Source organism: Melospiza melodia, unplaced genomic scaffold (assembly GCF_035770615.1).
Source record: "Melospiza melodia melodia isolate bMelMel2 unplaced genomic scaffold, bMelMel2.pri scaffold_18, whole genome shotgun sequence".
Classification (NCBI taxonomy): Eukaryota; Metazoa; Chordata; class Aves; order Passeriformes; family Passerellidae; genus Melospiza; species Melospiza melodia.
Genome location: NW_026948525.1, coordinates 4,159,379 through 4,187,239, shown reverse-complemented (window position 1 = coordinate 4,187,239; position 27,861 = coordinate 4,159,379). Strand labels below are relative to the sequence as shown.

The window sequence follows — 27,861 nt, the reverse complement described above, 5'->3', positions numbered from 1 at the left end:
GGCTCTCTCCCTTCTTCTATGGCAGAGGAATATCCCACATCCAAGGATCACAGAACAGGTCTTCCAGTGTGGGTCTGTCCAAGGAGTTCACGGATAAACACCACCTGATCACGTCTTTGCACTCTGGGGAGAGAAAGCAGAAAGTGACGGTCAGCCAGAGAAGGCTCCTATCTGCTTTGCCCCACTATTCCCATGCCCAGGCCATGCTGGATGTGCTCAGAGCTGGGCCTAAACTTTCCCATCAATTCCCTGTTTTGGAGGAGAGCAGGACATGTGCCACCTCCTCTGCAGCTGCCAGAGCGGGATGCCCACGACCCCGCTGCTGGCTCCCAGCACTGGGATTCCCCCCGTGCCCAGAGAAGATGATCCACCTTGAGAGAGCCTTTGTGGCAGCTGGCCCCAGCTGAGGTTCTGGCCCCTCCTGAAAGGGTGCTCCCCGCAGACCATCTGGTGCAGCAGGATGCCCAGGGACCAGACCGTTGCTGCCTCGCCATGGTACCAGCCAAAGTCGTTCCATTCTGGGGGGCTGTACGACAGTGTTCCTATGGAATACAGATGGAATTCATCAGAGGGATGCTGCTGCTCCCAGAGCCTGGCCCCAGCATCCCTGGGTGTGCAGGGGCTGCATCAGGGGCACACAGGGTGACCACTGCCCTCTCGCCAGCATCTGGGACTTGTGCACAAAGTTAGGGTTGGAAAAGAAGCCTCTGGTGCTGGAAGAGGGCAGCCCTGGCTAGGCCCGACCATGACATGCAAAGGAAAAACCCATTCCATGCTGGGGAAAAAACCTGCCCTTATCCTCCCTGCCTGCGTTGCCCCAAAAATATTATGAAGCCAAGGCAAACAGGGCGAGTGGAGCAGTCCAAGCCCTTCCTCTTTTCTGCACACCAAAGTGGCTGGGGCACAGGTTCCACCCTCCCTCTCTGCTACCCCACCCACGGGGGTTTTGGTCGGGCTGGCTGCCCCAGCCCAGCCCCAGTCCTGGGCAGAGTGGCGGGCAGAGGCTGCCAGCAGGGCTGGAAGATGGCTGCCCACCCAGCCCCGCTCTAAAGCAATTCAGCTGAAGATTCAGTGCCCTGACTGGCAGCAAAAGGGAGAATCCCCGCTGCCACAGCCTGCTTGGGCTGGGAGATGTTGGGCCATGAGATGTCAGCAGCGGGAGCACAGCCCTGGGTAGGCTCACCTGCAAAGTGAGTGTAGACTGTGTCCTGCAGGTAGGTGCCACAGATGAAGTCAATCAGTTTGGCCTGCCCGGTGTCCAGGTCAACCAGGATGTTCTCTGGCTTGATGTCCCTGTGCAGGACCCTGCAGCTGGTGCAGTGCCACACGGCCTCCAGCACCTGGAGGAACAGTTCCCGCGCCACCTCTTCGGGCAGGAACCACCGTGCCCGAATGAAACGCTGCAGGTCCTGACACTGCTCTGGCCACTCCAGCACCATCATGATGCAGCTGGGGAGCTCGAGCCACTCCAGCAGCTGGACCACACCAGGGAAGCCAGTGGACACCTTGGCCAGCAGCACGACCTCCAGGGGTGCGCTGGTGCCGTCGGGCTGCGGGAGGAGCACAATGCCATCAGTGGGGCCGATGCCGTGCCAGGCCTGGGGAAGCCCTCAGCCAGCCCGGGGTGCTCTGCGCCCTGCACTGGCCCCACGCCCGCTCTCCCTCGGGGGGTCCTGGCGGCTCCCACCGTGGCGGGCCCCGGCTCATCCCCGACCGGCAGCCCCGGCTTCTGCCGCTGGCCCCGCTCACTCACACGCTCGCCCCAGTGCCGGACGCGGTTCCGTGGCACCCTGCAAGCCAAGGGCAGCAGCGGGGTGAGCTCGCCGCCCGCACTGCAAGCCCCATCCTCCACCCTCCGCCCTCCCCCTCCTCCATCCCCTCCTCCTGCGCCCGCCGCCGGCCCCGCCGTTCACCGGGGCGCCGTCCGAGAGCCTCGTGGCCGCGAAGACTCTGCCAAAGCCGCCGCGCCCCAGCAGCGATCCCAGCCGGTACCGCTCCTGCAGGGCCTCCTGTGCCGTCCCTGTGGGCGGGACGCGGTTGTCAGCGCTCGGTCCAGGGCCAGCAACGGCCCCCGAGCGCCCCTCACCCACCCCGGGCCAGCCATGCCCAGGCGTTTGCTCTTCGGAACGCGGCACGGCAGGCTCGGGGCCGGCGGCTGCGCTGCCGAGCGGCGGAGCTCGGGCCGGGGAAGCCGCAGCGGAGGCAGCGGGAGCGGATGCGCCGCGTGTGTCCTCCGCGGGCTCCGGGAGGAGCACGGGCCGGGGACAAGGCGGGGCCCTGGGCTGGGGCCGGGGTCGGGACTGGACCCTGCATCGGGTCTGGGGCCAGGCTCGGGCCAGGCGGAGGCAAAGGGGGGCGATGCCTCCCCCGCCACAGGCACTGATGCCCGCCCAGCAGCGCCACCGCCAGCACGGCCAGAGCCGGGCGGAGGCGAGACCGCGGTGGGACGGCCGGGGCCGGGCCCAGGGCAGCCCCGCCCGGGGCCAGGGGCGGGCCGGGGGCATGGCCCGGCCCGGCAGGGGAGAGGGAGGCGGGGAGAGGAGAGGGACGCCGGCAAGGGACCCCGAGAGAAGGGTGCCCGACAGCGGGAAAGGGAGAGAGAGAGAAAGAAAGAAAGAAGAGAAAGAAAGAGATTATTCAAAATACCTCTTTTCTGCCGTTGCTTCTGCTGCCGCCGCTGCTGCTGCCGCCGCTGCCACTGAAGCACCGGGGCCGTTCGTCCCCGTGTCCATTCCCCGCTCGCCCCACGAGCCCCACGTTCGAGCCCCGCGTGCCCTGGGGACAGCCCCTCCGTCTGCCCAAACACGGGAACTTTGCAGCCTTGAGCCCAGATGCAGAGCCCTGACTCCTGCCTATTGGGAAAAAAGGCTCCCAATATTACCAGTTAGATTGTGCCTGGGCCAGTCTGACCCTCGCTGCCAGGCCAAAGGCAGCAACTGCGGTGTATCACCCCAGAGATACCTTGGCTTGCTGGTGGTAGCAGCTGGGCACTGAACAAGTCCAGGCTTGTAAGGAACCCTGTTACCTCAGGAGGATAGCTTCAGGCGATGGTGAAGAGAAAAAGGAGATGGATTCTGCGGGAGGGTTTAATGTCCAGAGGTTTATTCCATGGTTACAGAGGTCTGAACGTGAGCAACTGCTCCAACAGAACGGGGACCGCATGCTCTGATCACCTTTTTAAGCTCAGGGACAGGGGGAGGGGAGGTACAGGTGAGCCACCAACCAGGTGAGAGGGGCAGGGTCTCAGGGGAAGATGACACCCAGACAGGCCAATGACCTCTGGGCATAGGGGCATCCTTTAAACTTGACCAACCACACGACGCCTTGCTGGAACGTTAAGTCTGAGTGACAGGACTCACTCAGCATGGGGGTAAGGGGGAAGGGAGAGAGTATAGGCACACCTGGGAAAGTGACCTGGAAGGCCAAAATGGGACAATACAGCACACCACAACATCTCCCCCTAGTTTTGTTTAAAAAGAAGAGGACTGTGTTTGTGGTGCAGAATGATTGCCAAACCATGGTTGGTAAATCAGTTCTTCCTCTACAGGAGGGTCAGTGTTTTCCACTGAGGCTTCTAGGTCATCTATTGGAGCACTGAGGGCTTCCAAATGGTAGACTTCAGGAGGGGGAGATGAGCTTGAAATTAACTTCAGCACCATGCATTTGATTAGTCCAAAAACAATGCTAAAAACTACAATAACTATAACTAAAATAAACAGCACTAAAAACACAGTTTTCAGAATAAATCCCAACCAGCCCGAGAGTCCCCAGCCTTTGAACAGTTCATTCAGCCAGTTGTCAGTTTCTCTGTTGATGTCTGAGAGCCTTTGTCAAGGTAGTCCATATGTGGTTTGGGCTGAGGCACTATGCAGGAGGTCACAGGTGGGATGATCACGAGTAGGACGAGAAGCAGGCTCGGTCTCATGGTCTCTCGAGGCTACACACGAACAGTGGGATCTAAACTGGCACAAAAACTTGAAACAAACATATATTATAAACTATTCCAGATAGGAGGCTTAAATGGAATTTCCTCCAGAGAACGCATGCGGCGTTTTCTTCTCCAGGCAGCATGAGCAACCTGGGGTGCTTCTGTAGATTTCTCTGAGACCTTGGGAACATAGGGCTTTACCCATTTGGAAGGAACCCACCTTAAACCAGAGGGGGTGGACACACAGGCGTATCCACGTCCCCAAGTAACCAATTTGTAGGGTCCCACCATTTTCCAAGTCTCAGGGTCCTTTACTAAAACTGGAGGTTTTTCCTTAATTAACCTATGATTGCTCCCCCCAAAGTGGCGTAGGATGGGTGGGTTCAGGCTGTCAAAAGAACAATTCAGAAAATTTATTGTGAATAGCGCCCTGGATAACCGGATGTGGGGAGGTTCTACCTTCAGAACCTGTTGTTGCTGGTCCAGGACCCTTTTAATATCACGGTGAGTTCTTTCTACAATGGCTTGACCTGTAGGGGAGTAGGGGATGCCAGTTTTGTGCTCTACTCCCCATTGCTGCAGGAAGCTCCCAAATTCCTTGGATTTGTAAGCAGGCCCATTATCAGTTTTCAGCTCCTTGGGGATGCCCATGAAAGAAAAAGCCTGTAAGAGGTGCTTAATAGCATCAATAGATGATTCTCCTGTGTGGGCAGAAGCATAGACCGCTCCAGAAAAGGTATCTACACTAACATGAACATATTTCTGCCGTCCAAATACTGTATGTGTGTTACATCTGTTTGCCACAGTTCACAACTGTTCAATCCCCTTGGGTTTGCTCCCGTACTCACTGTAGGGAGTGCATGTTGTTGGCAATTTGGGCATGTGGCCACAATCGCTTTGGCCTGTTCTCGAGTGATGTTAAACTGACGAACCAGGCCAGGTGCATTTTGGTGAAAAAGCTGGTGGCTGATTTTTGCCTGTTCAAAAACATTTGGGAGAGTGGCCATCACTGCAGGTGCAGCAAGAGCATCTGCCCTTCTGTTGCCTTCAGCGATAAACCCTGGCAAGTCAGTGTGTGACTTGACATGCATCACCTAAAATGGTTGCTCTCGGTGAGTGACTAACTTTACCAGTTTTGAGAGCAATTCGAAAAGTGCGATGTTAGACACATCTTGCAGTATTGCTTGATCTGCCCTGGATACTACTCCTGCCACATATGCAGAGTCTGTAATCAGATTAAATGGTTCTGAGAACCTTTCAAAGGCCCTAACAACCGCAGCCAATTCAGCAACCTGAGGTGAACCTTCAACCTCAGCAATGTCTGTCTCCCACTGCTGGGTTTGAGGATCCTTCCAAGTCATAACAGACTTGTGGGACCTCCCAGATGCATCTGTGAAGACAGTTAGAGCCCTTTTTAAAGGTATCCTACTTAGAGCACTTCTCAGTTTTAAGGTAAATTGAACATCTTGTTCGAACAATTTGTGAGCGGGCCGCGCTACCGAAATTTGTCCTGAGTAGGAATCCAGAGCAAACTGCAACACTTCATTTTCTTGAAACAATTGTTCCAGTATTTTCATAGTATTTTGACCTGATTTTAACTCAACTGGAATGTGAATGCACTTAAAATCACACCCTGCTAACTCCCTGATCCGGGTCCTTGCTTTCCGGATCAGTTCCGCTACCAGCTCCTGAGGCTTTGTCAGTCTCTTGGACCTTTTGTGACTGAGGAAAACCCATTCTATGATCAAGAGAGGGTCCCTCTGGTCCCGGTCCTTTTTTGGTGTGTTCTTTGCCTTAGGTGTTTGTTTTTCCTCCCATTGGAAAATAATTCCATGGAGGTGTGGCAACTTACCTAGAATGATAAATTTGAATGGCAGGTCAGGCTGGCATCAGTTGGCCTGTCTTGTGGACATTGCAATCTGAACCTTTTCTAGAGCTTTCCGTGCCTCTGGGGTAATAGACCTAGGAGCAGCTGGGTCCTCTCCCCCTTTCAATAAATTGAAAAGAGGGGCAAGGTCTTCATTAGTCAGACCGAGCCATGGTCTTACCCAATTCAAAGACCCACACAACTTGTGGACATCCGCAAGGGTCTTGATCTTTGGATTGATGTCTAGTTTTTGAGGAACAATGGTCCTATTTCCAATTTCTAAGCCCAAATACTTCCAAGGTGGCATCTTTTGAATTTTCTTTTCCTGGAGCTCGAACCCTGCAACAATCAATGCATCGATTGTTAGGTCAAGCGCATGCGTGAGTAAATCATCATTGGGGGCACACACAAGGATATCATCCATATAATGATAGATGATGGCCTTCTCTGCGGCTGCACGTACTGGGGAAAGCAGGGAAGAGACATACCACTCGCAGATAGCTGGAGATACCTTTAATCCCTGAGGAAGAACGGTCCAATGGTACCTTTTCATAGGAGATTCCATATTAATAGAAGGAACTGAGAATGCAAAACGCGGTGCATCGTCAGGGTGCAAGGGGATTTGGAAAAAACAATCCTTAATATCAATAACAGCTAATTTCCAATCTTGGGGAAGCATTGTTGGGGATGGCATACCAGGTTGGGGAGAACCCATATCTTCAATTACATTATTAATTTGTCGGAGGTCGCAGAGGAGCTGCCATCTCTTTTTGTCAGCTTTTTGGATGACAAACACTGGAGAGTTCCATGGGGACATGGTCTCTACAATGTGGCCCTTTTTTAGTTGCTCTTCCACTAGTTCCTCAAGCACCTTTATTTTTTGTTTACTGAGCGGCCACTGTTTCACCTGAACTGGTTTGTCTGTTTTCCACTTCAGTTTTTGGGTGGGGCGCTGTTGTTCAATGGCTGCTGTACAAATATGCTGTGGAGAGTCTGGAATATCAATTGTGACACCCCACTGGGCCATTAAATCTCTCCCTAAAAAAGGTTCCGAATAATCTAACACAAATGGACGGATATTTGCCAATTGTCCGTTTGGTCCCTCAAATTGAATAATGCTTTTGGATTGTCTTGCTAATTGCAGACCTCCTACACCTTGAAGGTGACCGGCAACATTTTGCAAAGGCCAATGTGCTGGCCAGTCTTGTACTGGAATTACTGTGCAGTCTGCACCTGTGTCTACAAGCATCTCAATGCGTTTAGACTCCCCACCCCTACTGACATTACACCATAATTTGGGTTTGTCTTTCCCAATAACTTGTACTCGGGCGACTGTGGGCCCTTGTTTTTTGATATTTTGAAGTAAAGATGGCACAGGGATAGCTTGTGCAACAATTTGTCCCTTGGGAAGGAACAGGGGTGGGTGGAAACAATGCAGGCCGAGAACGAATTGCTCAGGATCTGATGTTGTCATTCCTGGAGCAATTTCGATCTCTTGTGGTGTGTGTTTGGTGTCGCCAATGACGATGTACTTACAATGAATCCGGTTCCAAGTACCTTTCTGTTCAGGATTTACAGACACAAAATGCCAATCAGTGTCCTCCAGATGGAGTGACTCAGTCAGCTGCAACCTGTAAGGCTCATTGACAGAAGACATGGTTAACACAGGATCACTTAAATCATACACAGTCTTTGAAGCACCTGCTTCACTTACACAAACATTAATATTATCGCGCGCTTGATTTGTTTTGCTACCCTTATTCCCTTGGCCTGCTCTTTTTGTGTCCGCGCGCCTGGCAGGCGGGCGCTTTCTTTTCAGTTTTTTTGTTGTTGTTGACCCCCAGGGAGGGCTTGTAGTTCTCCTCCCCTGCCATTTCTAAATTCATCAAATTCCCTTTTCAGGGGGCACTGGTTACTCCAGTGCCCTAGGTTGTTACAAAGTAGGCATGGCTTTGTGGGCTCAACCATTGCTGGTCTCCGCTGCTGCCCAGGGTACTGCTGTGCTAAGGGAAAAGGCGCAGGGCTGGCAACGGCGACATGCTGAGGTGGTCTTGGCAGCAGCCTTGGTCTGGTGTCTTCAGCCACAGTCATCAGAGGCACTTTCCTGTTACACACTAGGAGCATATCTTTTATGGTTGCAGGAGGTTCGATAGGAAGGCTCAGGATTGCCGCTTGACACTGTTCATTTGCATTTGTAAATGCCATTTCTTCTAAAATTGCTTCTCTAGCATTCTCATTTTTAACTTGTATTTCAATAGCTCTAGTTAACCTTTCTACAAATTTCAAAAAGGCTCTGATGGTAGCTGTTTAATTTTACTATATGGCTCAAAAGGCCCCTCAGGTTGTAGGGAAAAGAATGCTTTTTCAGCTGCTTCTTTTACTTTCTCGAGTGTTTCTGCAGGAATTGCAGTAGCTTGGATTGAGGGAGAAGACCATTGGCCCTCACCACAGAGGTGCTCAATGGTGATAGGGTTACCACTGTTGTCTTTGGCTGTGTTTGGATCAGCATGCAAGCCTGGGAGAGCATCTTTTAGCATTTGTTTCCATGCTATTTCCCATAATTTGAATTCCGTGGAGGTCATGAGACAGGAAAAAAGCTGTTTTAAATCATGTGGAATCACTACAGTCCTACTCAGTTCAGAATTTAACAGGCCACGGAAATATGGACTGTGTGGACCATATTCTTTATGAGATTTACAGATCTCTTTAATCAATTGTCGTCCAAAAGAACTCCAATTAGCAGTTGGAGCTGCTCCCCCCTGAGCTGCAGGCTGAAAGGTGACAGGAGCCAGTGACAACATGGGACTATGCATTGAATCTGCTCTTCCCTGCTCTGTATCCCTTGAAACAGAAACATTGGGATCACAGATACAGGTTTGGGGAATGGCAGTGGGTGTGTCTCCACCGTGGGAACCCGGGGAGGGGGCGGAGACACAACGGGTACCGGGGGCGGGGACAGGGGGCCGGCAAGGGGCGGGGAAACTGTGGGAACTGGGGGCGGGGTCAGGGGGCAAGCAGAGGGCGGGGACACCGTGGGAACAAGGGGCAGGGTCAAGGGGCAGGCAGGAGGCGGGGACACCTGGTGACATCACGTCAGCAGACGCCCCCTGGGAGGAGTAGAGGGGTGGAGCTGAGGGTATTGCAGGAAAGGGAGGGGGAGGGGGGAAGGTATCACGAGGAACAGGAGGAGAGGGGGATGGGGCTGGAGTTTCAGGATGCTTAAGAGGATTTTGGGAAGAAGACCAGGTTTGGGAAGATGCCACGTGGCATCCACCATCTTGTGGACCCCCTAGGGACTGGGGGCCATTTTGGACATCACTGCTCTCAGGAAAGCTAACTCGTGCTGTGGGTTTCAGAGGAGGGGACACAGGGGATTGGGAAAGGTTCCACGCAGCCTGGCCAGGGCCTTGTGAACAGGGCAACACAGGCATTTCAACAGACTTTGGGCGTCGACTTCCCAATGAGTTTGATCTGTTTAAAATACCAAGTTTTGGGGAAAGAGGTTTAGGGGTTTTAGAATTAGGAGAGGGAGAAACAGGGAGAGCAGAGGTACATGGCTTTACATTTGGCTTTTTCTCCATTTCCTTTTGTTTGAGCAATGCTGTTCGAATTTGTAAACTCCAAAACACAAATTTAGCTGAGGGTGCATTGCCAGATTGTCCTAAGGTTATCAATTAATTTCCAACTTTATCCCAGAATTGAATATTGTGGATTTCTTCAGGGGAGATTTGTGGGAAGTGGAGGAAAAGCCATCTTACAAACTGTTTCAATTTTCCCTTTGAGAATTTCACATTACCACTGTCTAAAATGCTAACAATATTATAAAACACTCCTTTTTGTACAATGCTGAGTTTCAAACCCATGTTAGATGTAAAAAGCAAAGTACTAAATCCCGCCTGACCAAAAACAAAGCTAAAATCAGCTACCGATTTCAAAAAAAACCACAGATGGAAAGCGATAACAAGCCGACAAAAGCTTCCCAATGCAGCTGTATATACTGCTTTTAAAACTCCCGGGCAGCAGCAGCAGGGCACGCCCTGCCGAGCTGAGGCAGAAACAAAGCCTCCCCTGCCGTGGAATGCACCCCCCCGCGGAGCAGAGAGAGCAGCCACGCCACGTGGCAAGCCGAAACCGGGCCCCCCCGCGCCGCGTGTGCAGGGAACCCCCCCTTCCCCACACAGAGAGCTGAGAAAGAGAGTCCCCCGCGGCAAGAGAGCCGAGAGCCCCCCCTCCCCCGCACAGAGAGAGAAAGAGAAGGGATCCCCCGAGGCAAGAGAGCGGAGAGGCCCCCCTCCTCCGCACAGAGAGAGAGAGAGAAAGATCTCCCGACCACGTGGAGAGAGCCGAGCCTGCAGAGCCAAGAGGAAGGGCAGAGAGCTCCCACGCGAATTCCAAAAGACAGCAAAACACGCGGCAGAAAGCTAATAACTAGAAATCAATGAATTCCCGTCTGTGGGGCTGCGCAGCAAAAAATGCAAAGGCAAAAAGGAACAGAACTCACGGCAGAGTCTGTTTTTGAGCTCCTGCCCTACCGAGAGCAGAGATACTCACCCAAAATGGAAGCTGTAGCTGGCTGGGTACAGGCAGGTCTCTTCACCGGAACAGGACCTCTCTGTGGGCGAGAGAGGCTCCCCTGTCCTCCCTCTGGAAAATCTGCTCACCAGAAAGGAGCTGGGCTTTCCAAAGGCGCCGAACAGTCCACGAAACTTCTTCTGGGAATATTCCCAAAGTCTCTAGCCGAGGGCGATGAAACCAAAGCCCCTTTCAGCTGGATGCACGGCTGCCAGAAGGTTCTCCGAGGTGCTACGGGTCCGTCTCGGGCTGCAGAGTCGCTTTGCCCACCCAGGGATGCCAAATATTGGAAAAAAGGCTCCCAATATTACCAGTTAGATTGTGCCTGGGCCAGTCTGACCCTCGCTGCTGGGCCAAAGGCAGCAACTGCGGTGTATCACCCCAGAGATACCTTGGCTTGCTGGTGGTAGCAGCTGGGCACTGAACAAGTCCAGGCTTGTAAGGAACCCCGTTACCTCAGGAGGATAGCTTCAGGCGATGGTGAAGAGAAAAAGGAGATGGATTCTGCTGGAGGGTTTAATGTCCAGAGGTTATTCCATGGTTACAGAGATCTGAACGTGAGCAACTGCTCCAACAGAACGGGGACCGCATGCTCTGATCACCTTTTTAAGCTCAGGGACAGGGGGAGGGGAGGTACAGGTGAGCAACCAACCAGGTGAGAGGGGCAGGGTCTCAGGGGAAGATGACACCCAGACAGGCCAATGACGTCTGGGCATAGGGGCATCCTTTAAACTTGACCAACCACACGACGCCTTGCTGGAACGTTAAGTCTGAGTGACAGGACTCACTCAGCATGGGGGTAAGGGGGAAGGGAGAGAGTATAGGCACACCTGGGAAAGTGACCTGGAAGGCCAAAATGGGACAATACAGCACACCACAACACCTGCCCACTGGCACAGCGATCCCCTCGCCAGATCCTGTGCATTGTCCTTGCTGAGGGTCAAACTGTCGGGCCACCTTCCCTTGGGGTAGGATTCCTACCTGACCCTAGCACTGCACTCACACCTCCAGTGTTGCTTCCCAGTAAAAACAGGGGAAGGAAAACTGTGTGGCTCACGGTATTTTAGAGTGTCTAAAAATCCCTAAGTCAGCGATCTTAGAGGTGAGGTACATCTGGAATTACTGGGATGCAACATAGAAAAGGGGAGCATAGAAATAAATAGAGGAAAACATCTTGGATTGTTTCTTTCATTTTCATTTCACTTCTGGTAAGCTGTTTCAGTTTTCCAGGAATCTTCTCCTGTCTGCTCTTCCCAAGAATCTCTCATGGAGAACAATGTCAGGGTTCTGTCACAAGATTTGCCACCAGGAAATTATGTCACTGGTGAAATTTTCATGATGACTGTTTGTTCTGGCTTAGGGCAAATTTTGGGAGGAAATCTCCAAAAGAGGTCCGTCTAGAAAGCAAGTTCAAATGGCCCCTCAACCTACTAGTTCAGGAAAAGATTTCCCTCGAGAAAAGTGAAAAAAATCCCAGTTTATTTAACAAGTAAAGTATTCACAAGCATGAAAAATGAATAATATTAAATAAAACCTTTGACAGTGGTGAAGAGATGGCAAATTCAGAAAGTCCTTATTGTGGGTTGTAGTTGGCTCTCTTGGTCTCTTCTAAGTCCCTCTGCCACTGGAATGCAGCGTCCCAGAGCTCAGTGGGCCACAGGTGTGAGCTGCTGCCGATGTTTTTCTGGGTTTTCAGTCCAGAGCAGTTTTAAACAGTTCCAAGAAAAAGGAAAGGCACAGTCCGAGGAACTTCGCTTCCTAAGCTAGCTAAAACCAAATTGCTAGACCTGGGCTGTGAAGGCATTGGAAAATTTCCAAATCTGGGCACTGGCGGGCCCAGCAAACACCAGAGCTGGATGGTGCTAGAGCCAGAACCTGCAGATTTCCAAACTTTGGCTTTCTGTGCCAGCAAATCCCTGGACTTGGGCTGTGCCAGCACCAGGAAGTTTACAGATCTGGGCGCTGGCACTGCCAGCCAACACCAGATCTGGGCGGTGTCATTGCCAATGACAGAAATCTGACAGATTTGGGCTCTGCTGGCACTGGGAAATTTCCAAATCTGGGTTCTGGTGCAGGAAACACAAGATGTGGGGGTGTGTCCTGGGGTGACGTGGTGATGCTTGTATCCCCATTCATCTGTTCTGTGCCTTTAAGACCGGCTCTGAAGAGTGGAAGTTTTGTTTGGGTTTCTCTTATCAGGGACACAGAGACGGGCAGTACATAGGGCTGTTTTTCACTTCTTGCTTTCTGCTTGCCACTTTGCTTGCTTGCTTTTCTGCTCTTGCTTCTCCTCCCGCTTTTCCTTCTGCTATTAGCTAGTTCTAGCTAAACAGTCCAAATTCCTTCCCAGACTGTTTCTCCTCTCCTGTTCCTGTGATCATCTTGAACCTGCTCCGGACTGGGACCCGGGAACACTGAAGGTTTGTCTGCAGCAGCTGCCCCAGCGCCGGAGGGACTGAGAACAGAGCAACCACCCCCAAAAGAGACTTTCTGATTTTGTCATCTTTCTCAGAGCGGTGTCATCGGGTATTGTTCATTTTGTGTGCTGGGGGGTGCTGTGCCTGAAATAAACAGGTTCTTTCCACCTCTCTCCAAGGAATTTTTCATGAACCGGTTGGAGGGAGGGGCCATGTGGGTTTTGCTTTCTGGAGGGGCCCACCTTTGCAGATTCTTTAACAAATTTGCCCTAAACCAGGACAGGGTGGTGCCAGACCCAGTAGCAGGAAGCTGCCACAGGTTTTGGATTTCTGTGCCAGCAAATTGCTGCACTTGGGCTGTGTCAGAATAGGGAAATTTCCAGATCTGGGCACTTGCGCAGCAAACACCAGACCTGGGCGGTGCTGGTGGCAGTGCCGGGAAGCTGCTGGGTTCTGGCTTTCTTTCCAGAAAATTCCTGCATTTTTTGCAGCCAGGTTTTGCTGGCACTGAGAAATTTCCAGATGCTAATTTTCTGTGCCAGCAAACTGCTGGAATTAGGCTGTGCAGGCATCTGAAACATTCCCGATCTGGGTACTGGGGGTGTCAGCAAACCCGAGATTGGGTTGCTGTAGGTACCAGGTTTTGCTTGGTTTTGACTTTCTTTGCCAGCAAGTTGCTGCACTTGGGCTGTACCAGAATAGGGAAATATCAAGAACTGGGAACTGGCAGTGCCAGCAAACACCACATTTCAGGAAGGATTGGATCAGGACCCATTCCCTCCCTGCATCCCTCCCTCAACAAGATGCCAGAGAGGCTGGACAGCAGCCAGGCAGAAAGGGACCTGCAGGGACTGATGGACAGCAGGCTGGACATGAGCCAGCAGTGTGCCCAGGTGGGCAAGCAGCCCAATGGCTCCTGGTCTGGATCAGGAATGGTGTGGCCAGCAGGAGCAGGGCAGGGATTCTTCCCCTGTGCTCAGCACTGCTTGGGCAGCACCTCGAGTGCTGTGTCCAGTTTTGGTGCCCCCAATTTAGGAAGGACATGGAGGGGCTGGAGCGTGTCCAGAGAAGGGCAACAAGGCTGGGGAGGGGTCTGGAGCACAAGGGCTTTGAGGAGCAGCTGAGGGAGCTGCTGGGGTTGTTTATCCTTGAGAAGAGGTGGCTCAGGGGAGACAAGGTGGTGTCAGGGCACAGGGTGGACTTGATGATATCCATGGCCTGTTCCACCCTTGCTGATTCTGTGATTCTCTGAAACCACCCTTGGAGCAGTTGCAGGAGGAGTCCTGGGCCTCCTCTTCAGAAGCTCCAGCAGCCCAGGTCCCTCAGCTTCTCCTGCCATCCCCAAAGCCCATCCTGTCAGTCCTGCAGAGCCTCTGCAGCTCCTCCTCACTGCCCAGAACAGGGAGCCCCAGAGGCAGACACAGCAGCCCAGATGTGTCCCCCTGGCCTGGGGTGCCTCTGGCAAGGGAGCAGCACCAGGCACTGCAGGGGCCTGCAGACAATTGATCTAAAGGCCAAAGCTCCTTAGCTCCTTCTGAAAGAGCAGGAACAGTTCCTCATTCCAGTGTGGTGGAAGGCTGGGCACCACAGCTCCAGGTGAGGACTGGACACAAGTTTGCTCCCACTGAGTGCTGTGATGGGTTCTGCAGGAGCTCTGGGTTCCTGTGCTTGCCAGGCACAATGAGGAGAGAAGGAGCCAAGTGCACTGATGTTGGAAATGGATTTGTAGAAAGTTTTTAGAGCCTAATAGAAGGCCCACAAAGTATGAATATGTATATAAATATTGGGACAAGAAATGGTAACTTAAAAATTTCCATGGAATAGGACAGATTTTGTTGAGAGAGAAATGGAGCTAGAAAAAGTTTCAATAGATGGCCTTGCAAATAACACTTTGGAAAAACAGAGCTATGAAAGATGCATTGTAGTGGAACCTACAAGGGGTAGTTTTAAATAATTGGCTTTAAGGCATCTACAACATGGCATGGCAAAAAGCTGACATACCAAGAAATACTGTAATTAGGAAATAGTTGGCTTCTGATTGTGATGGCGTGAATTATGTGTATTGTCTCACCCTTCTCAGGAGACTGAAAATGGAATAAAAGTTTTTAAAACACCTCTCAGTGTCCCCATCTCTAGGTCAAGAAAAGAGTATTATCCAACACACTGACACGCCTTTGCCTCGAGCATAACCCAGCCTGGACCAAACACACTGAAAGGTTTCCCCTGTGGCCCATGTCTCGAAACATCAGGTCTGCTGTTTGACAACTCAGGTTGGTTTGGTGTCAAGGAGTTCCCTCAGAAATGCTGGGTTTGTCTTCCTCTGTGCCTTCCCCTCAGCAGCCTTGGGGATGCTCCTGTGTGAAGCCATCTGTCTCACACAGTTTCAGACAACTTCAAACAGGATATTGTGCAATAAATCATTTCCTCTGAAGTGTTCCAACAGTCCCTTTCCAGCAATAGGAAATTATTACTGATAGATGAAAGTGGAAAACCCCCAACAGTTTATTAACAAACAGAATCCCCCCATGACACGCGTTCCAAGAAGGAGCCGGGGTCTCTCTCAGGAAGAACAGGAGCTGTCATGGAGCAGTTCCAGCAGCTGATGGAGGCTCGGGGGCTCGTCCGGTGTCGGCTTTCTCCCATGGCAGAGCTCCATGGAGCGGGCAGGGCAGTGAAGCAGCTGGGCTGGAGCCCCTCGCTGCCTTGTCTCCCCGGCGTGGCTCAGCTCACAGACTCTCGGGCTGGGAGCGGGGCAGCTCCGCTCCTGCCGGCACCGTGTCCCTGGGCTTGGACAAACAGTTTCCTGCCAGGAGAGCCCTGCACACTGCTCCACAGATCTTTCATAAAGGCCCAAACCAACTCCAAACACTCTGTCTGCAGCTTTTCACAAAGGGCTGCAGCAATCCAGGACAGCTGCAAGTGAGTGTCGGAAGGCTCTTGTCTTGTTCCTGACAGCAGAATTCTGGATGATCGTGTGCAATTTTCTTCAGATGTAACATGAGAGCTGAGGTTTTTTTGTTAAAATACTTTATTATGAGTAACAAGCCGTGGGAGCATGAGGTGCAGGACTGACATGTGAAAGCATAAGCATATCCTCCAAAGTGGCCAGTTTAATTGTCCATTTTATTACTCCAGTATTTACTCCACAGTAATAAGGAAAACCAAGATCTGCTTGGAGGCAAAACAGGCATGGGATACACTACAGTCCCTCGCAGTCTCACCAGGCTGGCAGTGACACAGCAGGCAGTCTGCTTCATTGTGAACCACTACAGAGCTGCATCCCAATCTGCTTTAAGTGGCGTGGTATTATTAAGAGCTCCTTTTCTGCATGAGACACAAAAAGGAGATCCCAAATGATCTTCATGCAAGCATGCAGTAAAGAACTGGTCCTGCTATCCTAACAAAGCGTTTGCTTTGGCAATTACACTCTTCCCATTCATCTTTTGATGCAGACACCTCAGGTTTTCCCCCACATTCCTGCAAGGCTGGCAGTCGCTGTTTCCCATTTCCTGTTCTTCCCTAGAGATGGTGCAGTGGCGGCTTTGAAACAAAAAGCCCTGGGATCTGGAGAGGTTGAAAGAGCATGAAATGCTAACTAAGTGCTCATATTGGTAACACCCAGGTCTGCACTTCCCAGTCCCCTGCAGCAGCAGCAGCAGGACCACGCATCATTCCTGTTGGTGGATGTTCATGTTTCTCATGTGCAAGAGCAATGACTTTGAGGAGGGACAAAAATGCCCCTCTTCAAACAGTGGGTGTGCAAGGAGATGTGAAGTTTCACAGCCTTTTCTAGGATATTTTAGAAAGATCTAAGAGAATATTGTGGCATGGAGTAGGTCCCTAAATTTGTCTCCAGAGGAATCCCCAAAGGGCACATTCATTCTGCTGCTGATGGCAACCCCATAAGCTCATGGACCAATTTTCCCTGCAACGTGCCACCCTACCCGGGCTTTGCTAGGCCGGGACTAGACCCAGAGCTAAGCAAACACAGGCAGCCAGCTGATATTGTGTAACATCAGAAGCTGGTGACCATGAGGACTTTGCTGTCAAAAGGTTACAGTTTGCACTGGGCCCAGAAGTGTTTTTCCTTAAGGCAAAGCAAATTGAAATGTGAAGTTTAAAAGCTTCAAATGACTATGAAAGGAAACTGCAGAATAATTTCTGGAAGGGCAGCATTGTCAATGATCATGCAGCCCACCAAGAGCTGGAGCTGAATCCAGAATTGCTTCTTCCAGCTGTGCAGGAATTCATTCCACTGGCAAGCACTGGTCCATGGGAACAAATGATCCCCTAGCTCTGGGCTGAATGGCAGCCAGGCTACAGTGCAGATTTGAGGAGCCCTTGTCACTTGTTATTGGCCTCCCAGTGCACTCATCCTTCTGCAAACAAGGGGCAAACAACACAGCTGCACTGCTGTCCCGGGTAAATATACATACAGGTGACTTTGCCAAAGCAGTGCATCTTTTCCCGGTGAAATACACGACCTCTTCTTACCTATGGAATTGTGATTGAAGACACCTGTGAGCCAGATCTGTGGGAGATTGCAAAGGAGCAAAGCTTTGGGATTTGGGCACACTTCTCTTGGTTTCTTTGCTCAGGCCTTTGGTGAGCACAGAACACACCTAGGTAGAAAATCTTTGACTAGACAGGATCTTTTGGATCCATTGTCCCCCACACAGGTCAACAGGTGACTCTGTTGTAATGCCAAGTAACAAAGAGCAGCACAAATGACACAAAGAAACCATGGCCAAAGAGGAAGAGGAGAGGCCCAATGAGGAAAGGATGTGGTGAGACACTGGCACGTTGAGTGAGCTGCACTCCCATAATCTCTGCGCTAGCAGGTCCTGGTCTCACATTCTCCTCTTGGTTTATTTAAATGTTATTTATTTGTTTACTTTTTTTCATCATCAAAATAAAATATATAGAATTAAAAATATGTCATCAAATTTGAAAAATACAATCAAAACTCATTAATTCAAAACTGCATCTAAAGATAAGAACATATGTACAGCTCTTAACTATGAAGCCTAACACATCAATCCTATTCTTCAAACGCACTTCATACAGGTGGCAACTTCTTCCTGAGCTTGGAGGACAGAGAGCTCTTCTGGATGGGAGGAGGACTTTGTGGGTGAGGGAACATCTGAAGTGTCCAGAGAAAACTTCTCGGTAAGACTGTAACAAGTCAGATCTGCAAAATGGAGACACAAAGTTTAACAGAGGCCACAATGCAAACCTAAAGCATCTGAAGCTCCATATTTCCTGGGACACATTTCCTGAAAATGTCCAAACAGCTGCACAGGGAAACATGCTCCTGCTGGCAGACACTGAGGCAGGCCAGTGCAAACCCTGAGCCACTTGCCCAGAGCTGGCACAGGCCCAGCCTGGCCTCGGGGCTGCCCTGGGACAGCAGGGAGCCCAGAGCCCTGTGCTCCCCAGGAATGGCTCAGCTCCACACGCACCCTCCTGCTCCTCTGCCTGCCCCACAGCTCAGCAGCCCCACAGCTCCAGGGACACTGGCAGCAGCACAGCTCATTGCAGGGGCACGTGCAGGGCACAGCTGTTCCCTGGCAATGTGCACAGCCTCTCTGGGCTGCCACAAGACCCTTCCTCCCAGCAGAGATTGGCCCAGCTCCCCCCTCACCTCTGTGTGAGGCTGAGCCATGACTGCCCTTCATCTTGTCCTCCATCTGGAGCTACTCCAGGCCCCCCATGCCATGACTAGGAAGAGCAATGGAGAGAGTGGGGGCAGATGCACACCCTTCCTTAGCATTCTGTCATTTTTGGCACAGCTCAAAAAGCAAATCCAGAGGTGTCCAACTCAGCGCTTCCTCAGCCTTCTGGTGAACATCTCGCCTTCACCAGCCCAGCATTTTGGAGAGGTTTTCCCACACATGTGGAGGCTTGCTGGCAGCACATTCCTTCAGCTGGGTGCCCATCACCTTGCAGAGGGCAGAGGCCAGCTTGGTGGCCACGGTGCGGACGTTGGCGCTCCGCACAGGCAGCGCCTTGTTCCCCAGGCAGGACCAGAGCACGGGCAGGGCGTCGCGCTGGGTGACTTCAGGGCTCCTGGCATGAACCCCCTGCACAGGCACTGCCGGGACAGAGACACAGCTCCTTACCCACCAGGCTCACTGCAAACAAGGATCTGCCTCTGCTTCTGCTTCTTGCCAGCCTCTCTGGCCAAGAGCAGCAAAACAGCACCCAGAGCCCCTTGGTCCAGAAACGGGCAAAGCAGCTGATCATCCTGGAAACAGAACCACCAACCCTTCAGCACTAATTGCTCCAACCAGAGCCTTGTCCCTGTGGCAGACTTCCTACCTTTACTAAATTATTTCACAATGTCTTTCTGCATGAACAATGAATGAAATGTCCAATTGCCTTTGATTTCCATTAAGAAGTTGTCTAAACCCACACTGAAGATTTGGAAATGTACCATAGAGAGGATATGGAGAGATTTCTAATAAAAGGGATGATTCCATTTTTGTAACTTTGATGTCAAGTGCCAGATGCTTAATCTGGCTCTTCCCTTTGCTCAGTGGGACACAGCAAAGGGCAGGATTAGAACACACCTCAAAACTCCAGCCCACCAGAGATGGGCTGCTGCCAGACAGCTGGATGAGAAATATCAGTGGCCAGCTGGGGTCTTTGGCAGAATGCTTTTGGGGCTTCCAACAAAGAGCTGTTTCAAACCTCAGGGCATCTCTAGAGAATTACCCAGACCCCATTGCCTTGGCATTTGGGCATCTCCACATTTTAATGCCACTTGCCCTCCCAATGTTAATGGCACTTTTTCTTATATGTCCATTGAAATAGGGGCATGGAGAAAGAAAAATGCTACACAGGGGACTGAAAGGTAACCAACACACCAGTGTTTTCTCATATTGTCTCTGAAATCTCTCTGCCCATTTTCTGAACTGAACTGTATCAAACACGGACAAATGTTTACTAGCAACAGGCTCCTTGCAACAGGCAGATTTGCCTAAGAGATGAAAACCTGAAATGCTCTGGAGACCATTCTTATTTTCTGATTGGACAAAATGTTATTCAGCAGCAATTTAATATTCTGTGGCGGAAGAGACTTGATTTTCTCTATGCTGTTAATCCACCTGCAGACATCAACATTGAAAGACCTCCTGCAAGTACCCAAAACCAATTCTGCTAAGCAGGAAAGGGTTATGGTACCCATTTTAAAATGGGAATTCATTTGAATTTAAATGCAATTAAAGACATCGTTGACTACTGAATGTGAGGAACAGCTGTCCGGTCCTGCTAAATCTCAGAGAGAACATCTGCTTTTTCTAAAGTAGTCCTAATTTATGATTAATTCCTTTATTTGAAAAAGAGATCAAAAGAAGTGCTAAACTAAATGCCCTATTGCTGGAGATCTATATTTTTCAAATGCTCTTTAAAGGGCCTTTGACATTCCCAATTGCTGAACATGCCCTTTTGAGATTCCTAATGAAGACACAAAGTGTATTAAACCTTGCATTTCAAGATGTTGGCATAATGAGCAGTGGATTTAGCCCGTTAAAGCAAGGCTATCAATCATCTTCTCTGCTATATATTGTGATCATCCTTTTTCCATTCCTTGGCTATTGCTGACACAGCAAGCTCCTCTGAGGAATCAATTAGCAGCTGCATTTGTAGCATTTCAGACAGCGCTGACACGGGCAGACACTGTTTGCACACCCTGAAAGGCTCAGTCCAAGGCCCCTCTGACAGCACAGGCAGGGAGCCTCAGCACTCTGCTTCTGTCCCTGTGCCCCAGAGTCTGCCTTGCACTGAACCCATGCCTCTGGTACCTCTGTTGAGTTCTGGCCTAAGCTGTGACCCCCAGGCCCTGCATGGTTCAGCCTCAAAACTTTCCAAGAGAAAAACAAGAATTCTGTGAGGACAAAACAAACTGATGCCCTGAAACAGCATTTGCCACCATTTCCCCTCAAAGATCACAGATGTGCCTGAGCTCCCCAGAGAGGAGCCAGTTGGGGCATTTTTAGCCCTCCCTTTGCTGGAGGTGGTTCTGAGATGCCCCAGTGAGAGCTCAGCCCCAGGCCGTGCGCTGCCCCCATCTCAGGTGCTGCCCAGCCCTGCAGCAGCCAGGGAAAACCTGCCAAACCCACCTGCCTTGGCTATGGGGCAGCAGGGACAAGCTCAGCACCTCCTGGTTTGGAGGAGCTGCTCTGCTGTCTGCTCACAGGCATTCCCTGTAAATGCTCCCTGGGAAGAGCTCTGGGCTCAGAAGGGGAGGCCAAACCTGTGACGCTCGGTGACATCCAGCAGGGCTTGGCCACTCAGGGGATTCCATTGGTAGCTGAACTCTTTCAGCAGGGACACTTTATCTACAAGGGAAACACATGTTTCTGCTCACTTTTCTCAGGTCATAGGAGAAAGGACAGTGGGGAGGGAAAGGGCAGGGCCAACCCCATTTTATAAAATAAAGTACATTTCTGCTGGGTTTTAAATCCTTTTCTTCTTTCCTTCCAGCCTACTTGGCAGGGTTTTAAATTCCAAAAGAAAAGCTCTCCTTTCACATTTGTAAATCCAAACTTGTCTGCTGTAGCAGGAGCTGTGTTAAAACATTTCACATCAGGGACCTCAGGAGTTCAGTCACATGGAAGCAGTGAAAAGGTTTTGCATCCCAGAGCAAAAAGGAAGAGCCCCATACTTGGGACACAGAAAGGCACTGAGCCAGTGTGAGAGTCTGTCCGAATTTTCCCTCATCTCCGAATTTTCCTCAATTTTAAGAAAATTCAGTATTTTTAGTTCAAATTCACCCAAAACCCCAAAAAAACCCCCAAAAATCACCCAAAACAGCCAAAAAATCCCCCAAAACTCCCCCAAAACGGGGTCCTGGCACTTGTGGAGCCCCTTGGGGCAGCCCGATGCCAGGCTGGGGTGAAAAACGGTGATTTAGGGGAAATTCAGTATTTATAGTTCAAATTCACCCCAAAACCCCCAAAAAACACCCAAAAATCACCCAAAACAGCCCCAAAATCCCCCAAAACTCCTCCTTAATGGCATCCCGGCACTCCCGCAGCCCCTCGGAGCAGCCTGAGGCCAGGCTGGGGTGAAAAATGGTGATTTTGGGAAAATTCAGTATTTATAGTTCAAATTCACCCAAAACCCCCCAAAAAACTGCCCCAAAATCACCCTAAACAGCCCAAAAATCCCCCAAAACTCCCCCAAAATGGGGTCCTGGCGCTTGCGGAGCCCCTCGGGGCAGCCCGACGCCAGGCTCGGGTGAAAAACAGTGATTTTGGGAAAATTCAGTATTTATAGTACAAAATAACCCAAAAATCCCCCAAAAAACTGCCCCAAAAATCACCCAAAACAGCCCAAAAATCACCCCAAAATCCCCTCAAAACCTTCCCCAAAATTCCCTCCAAAATCACCCAAAACTCCCCCAAAAATCTGCCCCAAAAAACACCCAAAAATGACCCAAAAAAATCACCCAAAAATCCCCCAAAAATGCCCAAAAATCACCTGAAAATTTCCCAAAATCTGCCCCAAAACCCACCCAATAAACCACCAAAAATCCCCCAGAAATTGCCCAAAATTCACCCAAAACCTCCCCAAACCATCCCAAGACCCCCAAAATTTCGGGATTTCCCCCTGAATTTTGGGGTTTTTTATTGGATTTTTTTGATTTTTGGGGTTTTTGTTAATTTGGGGAGGGGTCCCCACCCCCTCCCCTTTTTTCCCCCTAAATTTTGATGTTTTTCCCCAGAATTTTTTTGTATTTTCCCCCCAAATTTTGATGCTTTTTCTCCAGGATTTTGGGATTTTTTCCCCCAAATTTCAGTTTCTTTGGGATTTTCTGATTTTTATGGTTTTTGGTAATTAGGAGAGGGGTCTCCGCCCTCCTTTACTGCCCCTATCTGGTCCCCTTTCCTGAGTGTTTCCCCTCCATTTTTGATATTTTTCTTCAGAATTTTTTTATTTTCTCCGGGTTTTTCCCCCAAATTTCCGTTTTTTGGGTTTGGGGTTTTTAGGTTTTTTTTTAATTTGGGGAGGGGTCTCTCCCCCCCTTTTACCTGCAGAGGACCCCCAGGCCGTGCTCGTGGGCCCCGTTGTGCTCGAAGCGCAGCAGCGCCGCTGCCCGCGGCACCAGGCCCTGCTGCACCAGGGAGGCTGCAGAAATTGGGCTGAAAAACGGGAAAATTGGGCAAATCCTGGAAACTGGGGGGAAATCTGGGGAGATTGGGGGGAAATTAAGGGGGCTTTGGGGTGAAACCCGGGAAAATTGGGGTGAAATGTGGGGAACCCTGCGGCACCGGGCCCTGCTGCACCAGGGGGCTGTGGGAAAATTGGGGTGAAAAACGGGAAAATTGGGAAGTTCTGGGGAATTGGGGTGAAATTCGGGGATTTTGGGGCCATTTTGGGGGATTTTCGGGTAAAATTTGGGATGATTTTTTTGGGAATTTATGGGATCTTTGGGGTTTCCCTGCTGGGCTGGTGCTAAGGGAATTCCAGGGCTGGTTTTCGGGTGAGTTTTGGGCTTTTGGGGCTGGCTTTGGGGTGAATTTGGGGGTTTTTGGGGCTCTCACTGCTGGGCTGGTACCGAGGGCATTCCATGGCATTTTTTGGGGTGAATTTGGGGTTTTCTGGGGGGGATTTTGGGGTTATTTTGGGTATTTTTGGGGTCTCACTGCTGTGCTGGTACTGAGGGGATCCCAGGGCATTTTTTGGGGTGAATCTGGGCGATTCTGGGGGGATTTTTGTGGGAACTTTGGGGTTATTTCGGGGATTTTTGGGGTTTCCCTGCCGGGGTGTTACCGAGGGGGTCCCAGGGCAGTTTTTGGGGTGAATCTGAGTGATTTTGGGAGGATTTTTTGTGGGAATTTCAGGGATTTTTGGGGTCTCACTGCTGTGCTGGTACTGAGGGGATCCCAGGGCATTTTTTGGGGTGAATCTGGGTGATTTTGGGGGTATTCTTGGGGTTTCCCTGCCGGGGTGTTACTGAGGGGGTCCCAGGGCATTTTTTGGGGTGAATCTGGGCGATTTTGGGGGGATTTTTGTGGGAATTTCAGGGATTTTTGGGGTTTCCCTGCCAGGGTGTTACCGAGGGGGTCCCAGCGCAGTTTTTGGGGTGAATCTGGGCGGTTTTGGGCTGACCTTTGAGGCGGGGGTGCTCCCTGAGCAGGCAGTGCAGCAGGAAGGCGGCGCAGGCCCTCGGGGGGGTGGGGGCTCTGCAGGGCCCCCCCCAGCACCTCCAGCCCCCCCAGGGCCTCGAGCTGCTGCAAACCCTCGGGCTGGGCCCGCACCAGGCCTGGGGAGGGGAAAAAACGGCGTTAAAACAGCCAAAAACGGGAAAAATAGCACCAAAATTGACAAAAAACCACCCCAAAAGCCCCTAAAAACTTCCCAAACCTCCCCCCAAAAACATCCCAAAAAACCTCCAAAAAATGCCCCAAAAATCCCCTAAAATTTCCCCCAAAAAAACCCAAAATCCCCCAAAAATCCCTAAAAAATCCAAAAACTAAAAAAAAAAAAATCTAAAAAAGTCTCCCAAAAAATTCCTTACAAAAATCTCCCCTCAAAAAAATCCCAAAATCCCCTAAAAATCCCCCAAAATCTCAAAAAATCCCTAAAAAATCCCTAAAAAGTCCCCCCAAAATCCCAAATAAATCTTCCTAAAATCCCTAAAGAATAATAAAAAAGTCCCTAAAAAATGAAAAAGATCCCCCAAAAAATCTCAAAAAAACACATAAGAAATCACAAAAAATTCACAAGAAAACCTGAAACAACCCTAAAAAACGGCAAAAAATCAGAAAAAAAAATTTTAAAAATCCCAGAAAAACCCTAAAAAATCAGAAAAATTCCCTAAAAAAATGCCTAAAAGATTCCAAAATACCCAAAAAAAACCCCTTTAAAAATCCCCCAAAAAATCTTTAAAACCCCCCCCCAAAAAAAACCCTTAAAATCCTCCCCTAAAAAACCCCAAAAATACACAAAAAATCACAAAAAAGTCACAAAAATTCACAAAAATATCACAAAAAAGGCAAAAAAACCTGAAAAAAATCCAAAAAAAATCCCCAAATCCCTAAAAGATCCCAAAAAAACCCCAAAATGCCCAAATTCCCCCCAGACTCACAGGAGACGGCAAACAACGCAGCAGGAGCCACCCGCGGGTCGGGGTCCCCCCGCAGCGCCCCCAGCAGGGCGGGCAGAGCCCCCAGCGCCAGCGCCTGGCCCTGCGCTGCCAGAAGGTTCTGGGCACACGAGCCCAGGAGCCGCGCGGCCCTGGCACGGAGAGGGGGCCAGTGGTGACCCAGCAGGTCCAGGACAACCTCCAGGCCCCCTAAAGAGCAGAATTCTGGGGAGAAACACCGAGAATTTGGGTTAAAATGGGAAAAAATGGGCTTCAAATGGCCCCAAACTCAGCCCCAGCCCAGCGGCCCTGGCTCAGAGGGGCCAGCGGTGACCCAGGAGATCCAGGACCACCTCCAGGCCCCCTAAAGAGCAGAATTCTGGGGAGAAAAATGGAAACTTTGGGTTAAAATGGGAAATTATGGGTTAAAATGGGTGAAAGTGGGAGAAAACGGGGTTCAAATGGCCCAAATGGCCCCAAACTCAGCCCCTGGCACCCCCGGCACAGAGAGGGGGCCAGCGGTGACCCAGCAGGTCCAGGACCACCTCCAGGCCCCCTAAAGAGCAGAATTCTGGGGAGAAATTGGACAGAAATGGGAAAAAACAGGGTTAAAACAGGAAAACGTGGGGCTAAATGGGGAAAAAATGGCACAAAATCCATCCCCAAACCAGCTATGAGTGACCCCAATGACCCCTGAGTGACCCTGAGTGACCAAAATGACCCCTGAGTGACCCCAGAGTGACCCCTGAGTGACCACTGAGTGACCACTGAGTGACCTCAATGACCCCTGAGTGACCCTGAGTGACCAAAATGACCCCTGAGTGACCCCTGAGTGACCCCTGAGTGACCACTGAGTGACCCCAATGACCCCTGAGTGACCCCTGAGTGACCAAAATGACCCCTGAGTGACCAAAATGACCCCTGAGTGACCCCAGAGTGACCCCTGAGTGACCCTGAGTGACCAAAATGACCCCTGAGTGACCCCAGAGTGACCACTGAGTGACCCCAGTGACCCTGAGTGACCCAAATCACCTCTCAATGACCCCAGTGACCCTGATTGCCCATCCCAGACCCTGAATGACCCCTGAATGACCCCAGAGTGACCCCAATGACCTTTAACCTCACCATTGGCATTGTCCAGGCTCTCGCAGAGGTCGCAGAGCTCCTCCAGGGCCCCCTCGTGTTCCCCGGTGTCCCCCAGGCCCCACTCAGGCGCCGCCTCCCCGGGACAGGGCCCGGCCAGGAGCCGCAGGCAGCTCTGGAGCTGAAACCCCCAGCCCGGGGGAGGTGTGTGGGGGAGGCAAGCTGACCAAAGCGAGATGTTTGCCTGCAGATTGTGACCACTGGAGAAAGAAAACAATGGCTCTCACTTACTGCTGAGAACATGGACTACCTGTTACATCTGTTCCCTATTGTATCTGTTCCCCTCCCCTCACAATTTTCAGTAATAAAATCCTCTGAGTTAGCTAGAGCCTTTGAGATCTCCCCAGCGTAGCAGGCGGATCCTCGGCTGGACTGCACCAAAGGACTTCGTCTCTGCGTTGGTAGCTATATCCCCTCTCCCCTCCTCTTTCTCTCTTTCTCTATCTTTTCCTCTGCCTTAATCCCTCTATCGCATTTTTGCTGTGGTTATTTCAATAAAACTGCATTTGATTTGATTATCACTGCAAACCCTCTTGTACCGTGTTGGTTTTTGCACTCTGAGATCATTCCTACGAACCATCAGGTCATCTGTCTACTAGGACAGACCCTGACATTGGAGAGACATTTCTATGAGCTTTTTCGATGGGCAAAGTTCTTTGGGTTTTTCACAAATGTGCTCTTTGCCCTTGATATGTTCGTATGGGAAAGCATGGAACCCATTTTCCAAGCCATTTTGAACCTTGGATTCGGGTACCCCCGCATTTATCCAGTGTTCAGGGCACTCTTTCCGGTTTTGAAAGAGAGAGCGGCTGCCTTTCCCTGGATTGCTGACTGCAGGAGGCAAGCCCCATTCCCCCGAATTCTCATGGGAGAAGTTCCTTTTGGGGGATATGATCTGCTGCTTCCCAGCCTCCCTGGCTCGCAGCAGAGGGGTGAAGTCTTGCCCGCAGCCAAAGAAGTTTTTCCCCTGCATTTTCGGAGCATGCTCAGATGGAGCCACTTTTTCCCTCCTCCGTTGCTCTCAGAGGGGTTTGAGTGGGCTGAGCCGCCCCTGGAAGCTCTGCAGGCATCGTCCCGTCCAGCCTCTTGGACCCCGCATCGCTCAGACCTGGGGGCGGCATGGGTGCTCGAGGTCCCACCTCCCGAGTTTGTGGGGCTTCCCCAACCCTCCCCACGGGTGCGGGCGCTTCCCCATGTGGCCTCTCCCGCGGCCGTCCCTCCTGCAGAGCCTGTGGGTGCAGCGGCCCCGCCTGGGCTTGCGAGGTCAGAAACACCGCTTCCCGCGGCTGCACCGGTGTTGCAAGGCAACAGCGATCAGGCACCGCTTCCGCCGCTTCCCGCAGCTGCGCCGGTGTTGCCAGGCGATGCACTCAGTGACAATGGCGGTTGCCGCCAGCGTGTGTCCGAGGCTGCACCGCCTGTGGATGCACCAAGAGCCGACCCCATGTGGGTCCCTGTAGCCCCGCTCGCGGTGGCCCTGCTTTCACCCTCAGCGCCGATGCCGGAGGTGTCAGTTGAGACCAGCGACCCAGTGCTGCCGCCGTCACCCCCACCCGGCCTGCTGTGACTGCACTCTCTCTGGCCTCGCCCCCCCCACCAGCCACCCCAGCAGTTCTGCCGCCTTCGGGGACTCCTTCCTCCGTGTCTGCGTCAGAGGCTGCCCTGGAACCGGAGGCATATCTGAGCTCAGACCGTCCCATGCTGTTTGCCCTTGCAACAGCGGTTTCAGCAGCTGGCCTCTCCTTCCGTGGAGGAGGCATGGCTCAACAGCTGAGTGCGGGAGCAGCCCGGCCGCCTTCTTTCAAGCTCAGTGTTCTTGGCGGGTTGGGGGGTGTTTGGT

The 27,861-nt window shown here is 51.4% G+C and overlaps 1 protein-coding gene across 1 annotated transcript; it reads right to left on the bottom strand.

Moving 5' to 3' along the window:
• Positions 1–16: 16 nt before the first annotated feature.
• LOC134433335 (serine/threonine-protein kinase pim-1-like) lies at positions 17–27,216 on the bottom strand. Its single transcript, XM_063182191.1, has 8 exons — positions 27,197–27,216; positions 24,882–25,030; positions 22,833–22,918; positions 1,914–2,513; positions 1,754–1,819; positions 1,184–1,550; positions 372–542; positions 17–123 (listed from the first exon to the last, which is right to left on the bottom strand). The coding sequence occupies exons 1-8, from the start codon at positions 27,214–27,216 to the stop codon at positions 17–19; spliced, it is 1,566 nt and encodes a 521-aa protein (XP_063038261.1).
• Positions 27,217–27,861: the final 645 nt, after the last annotated feature.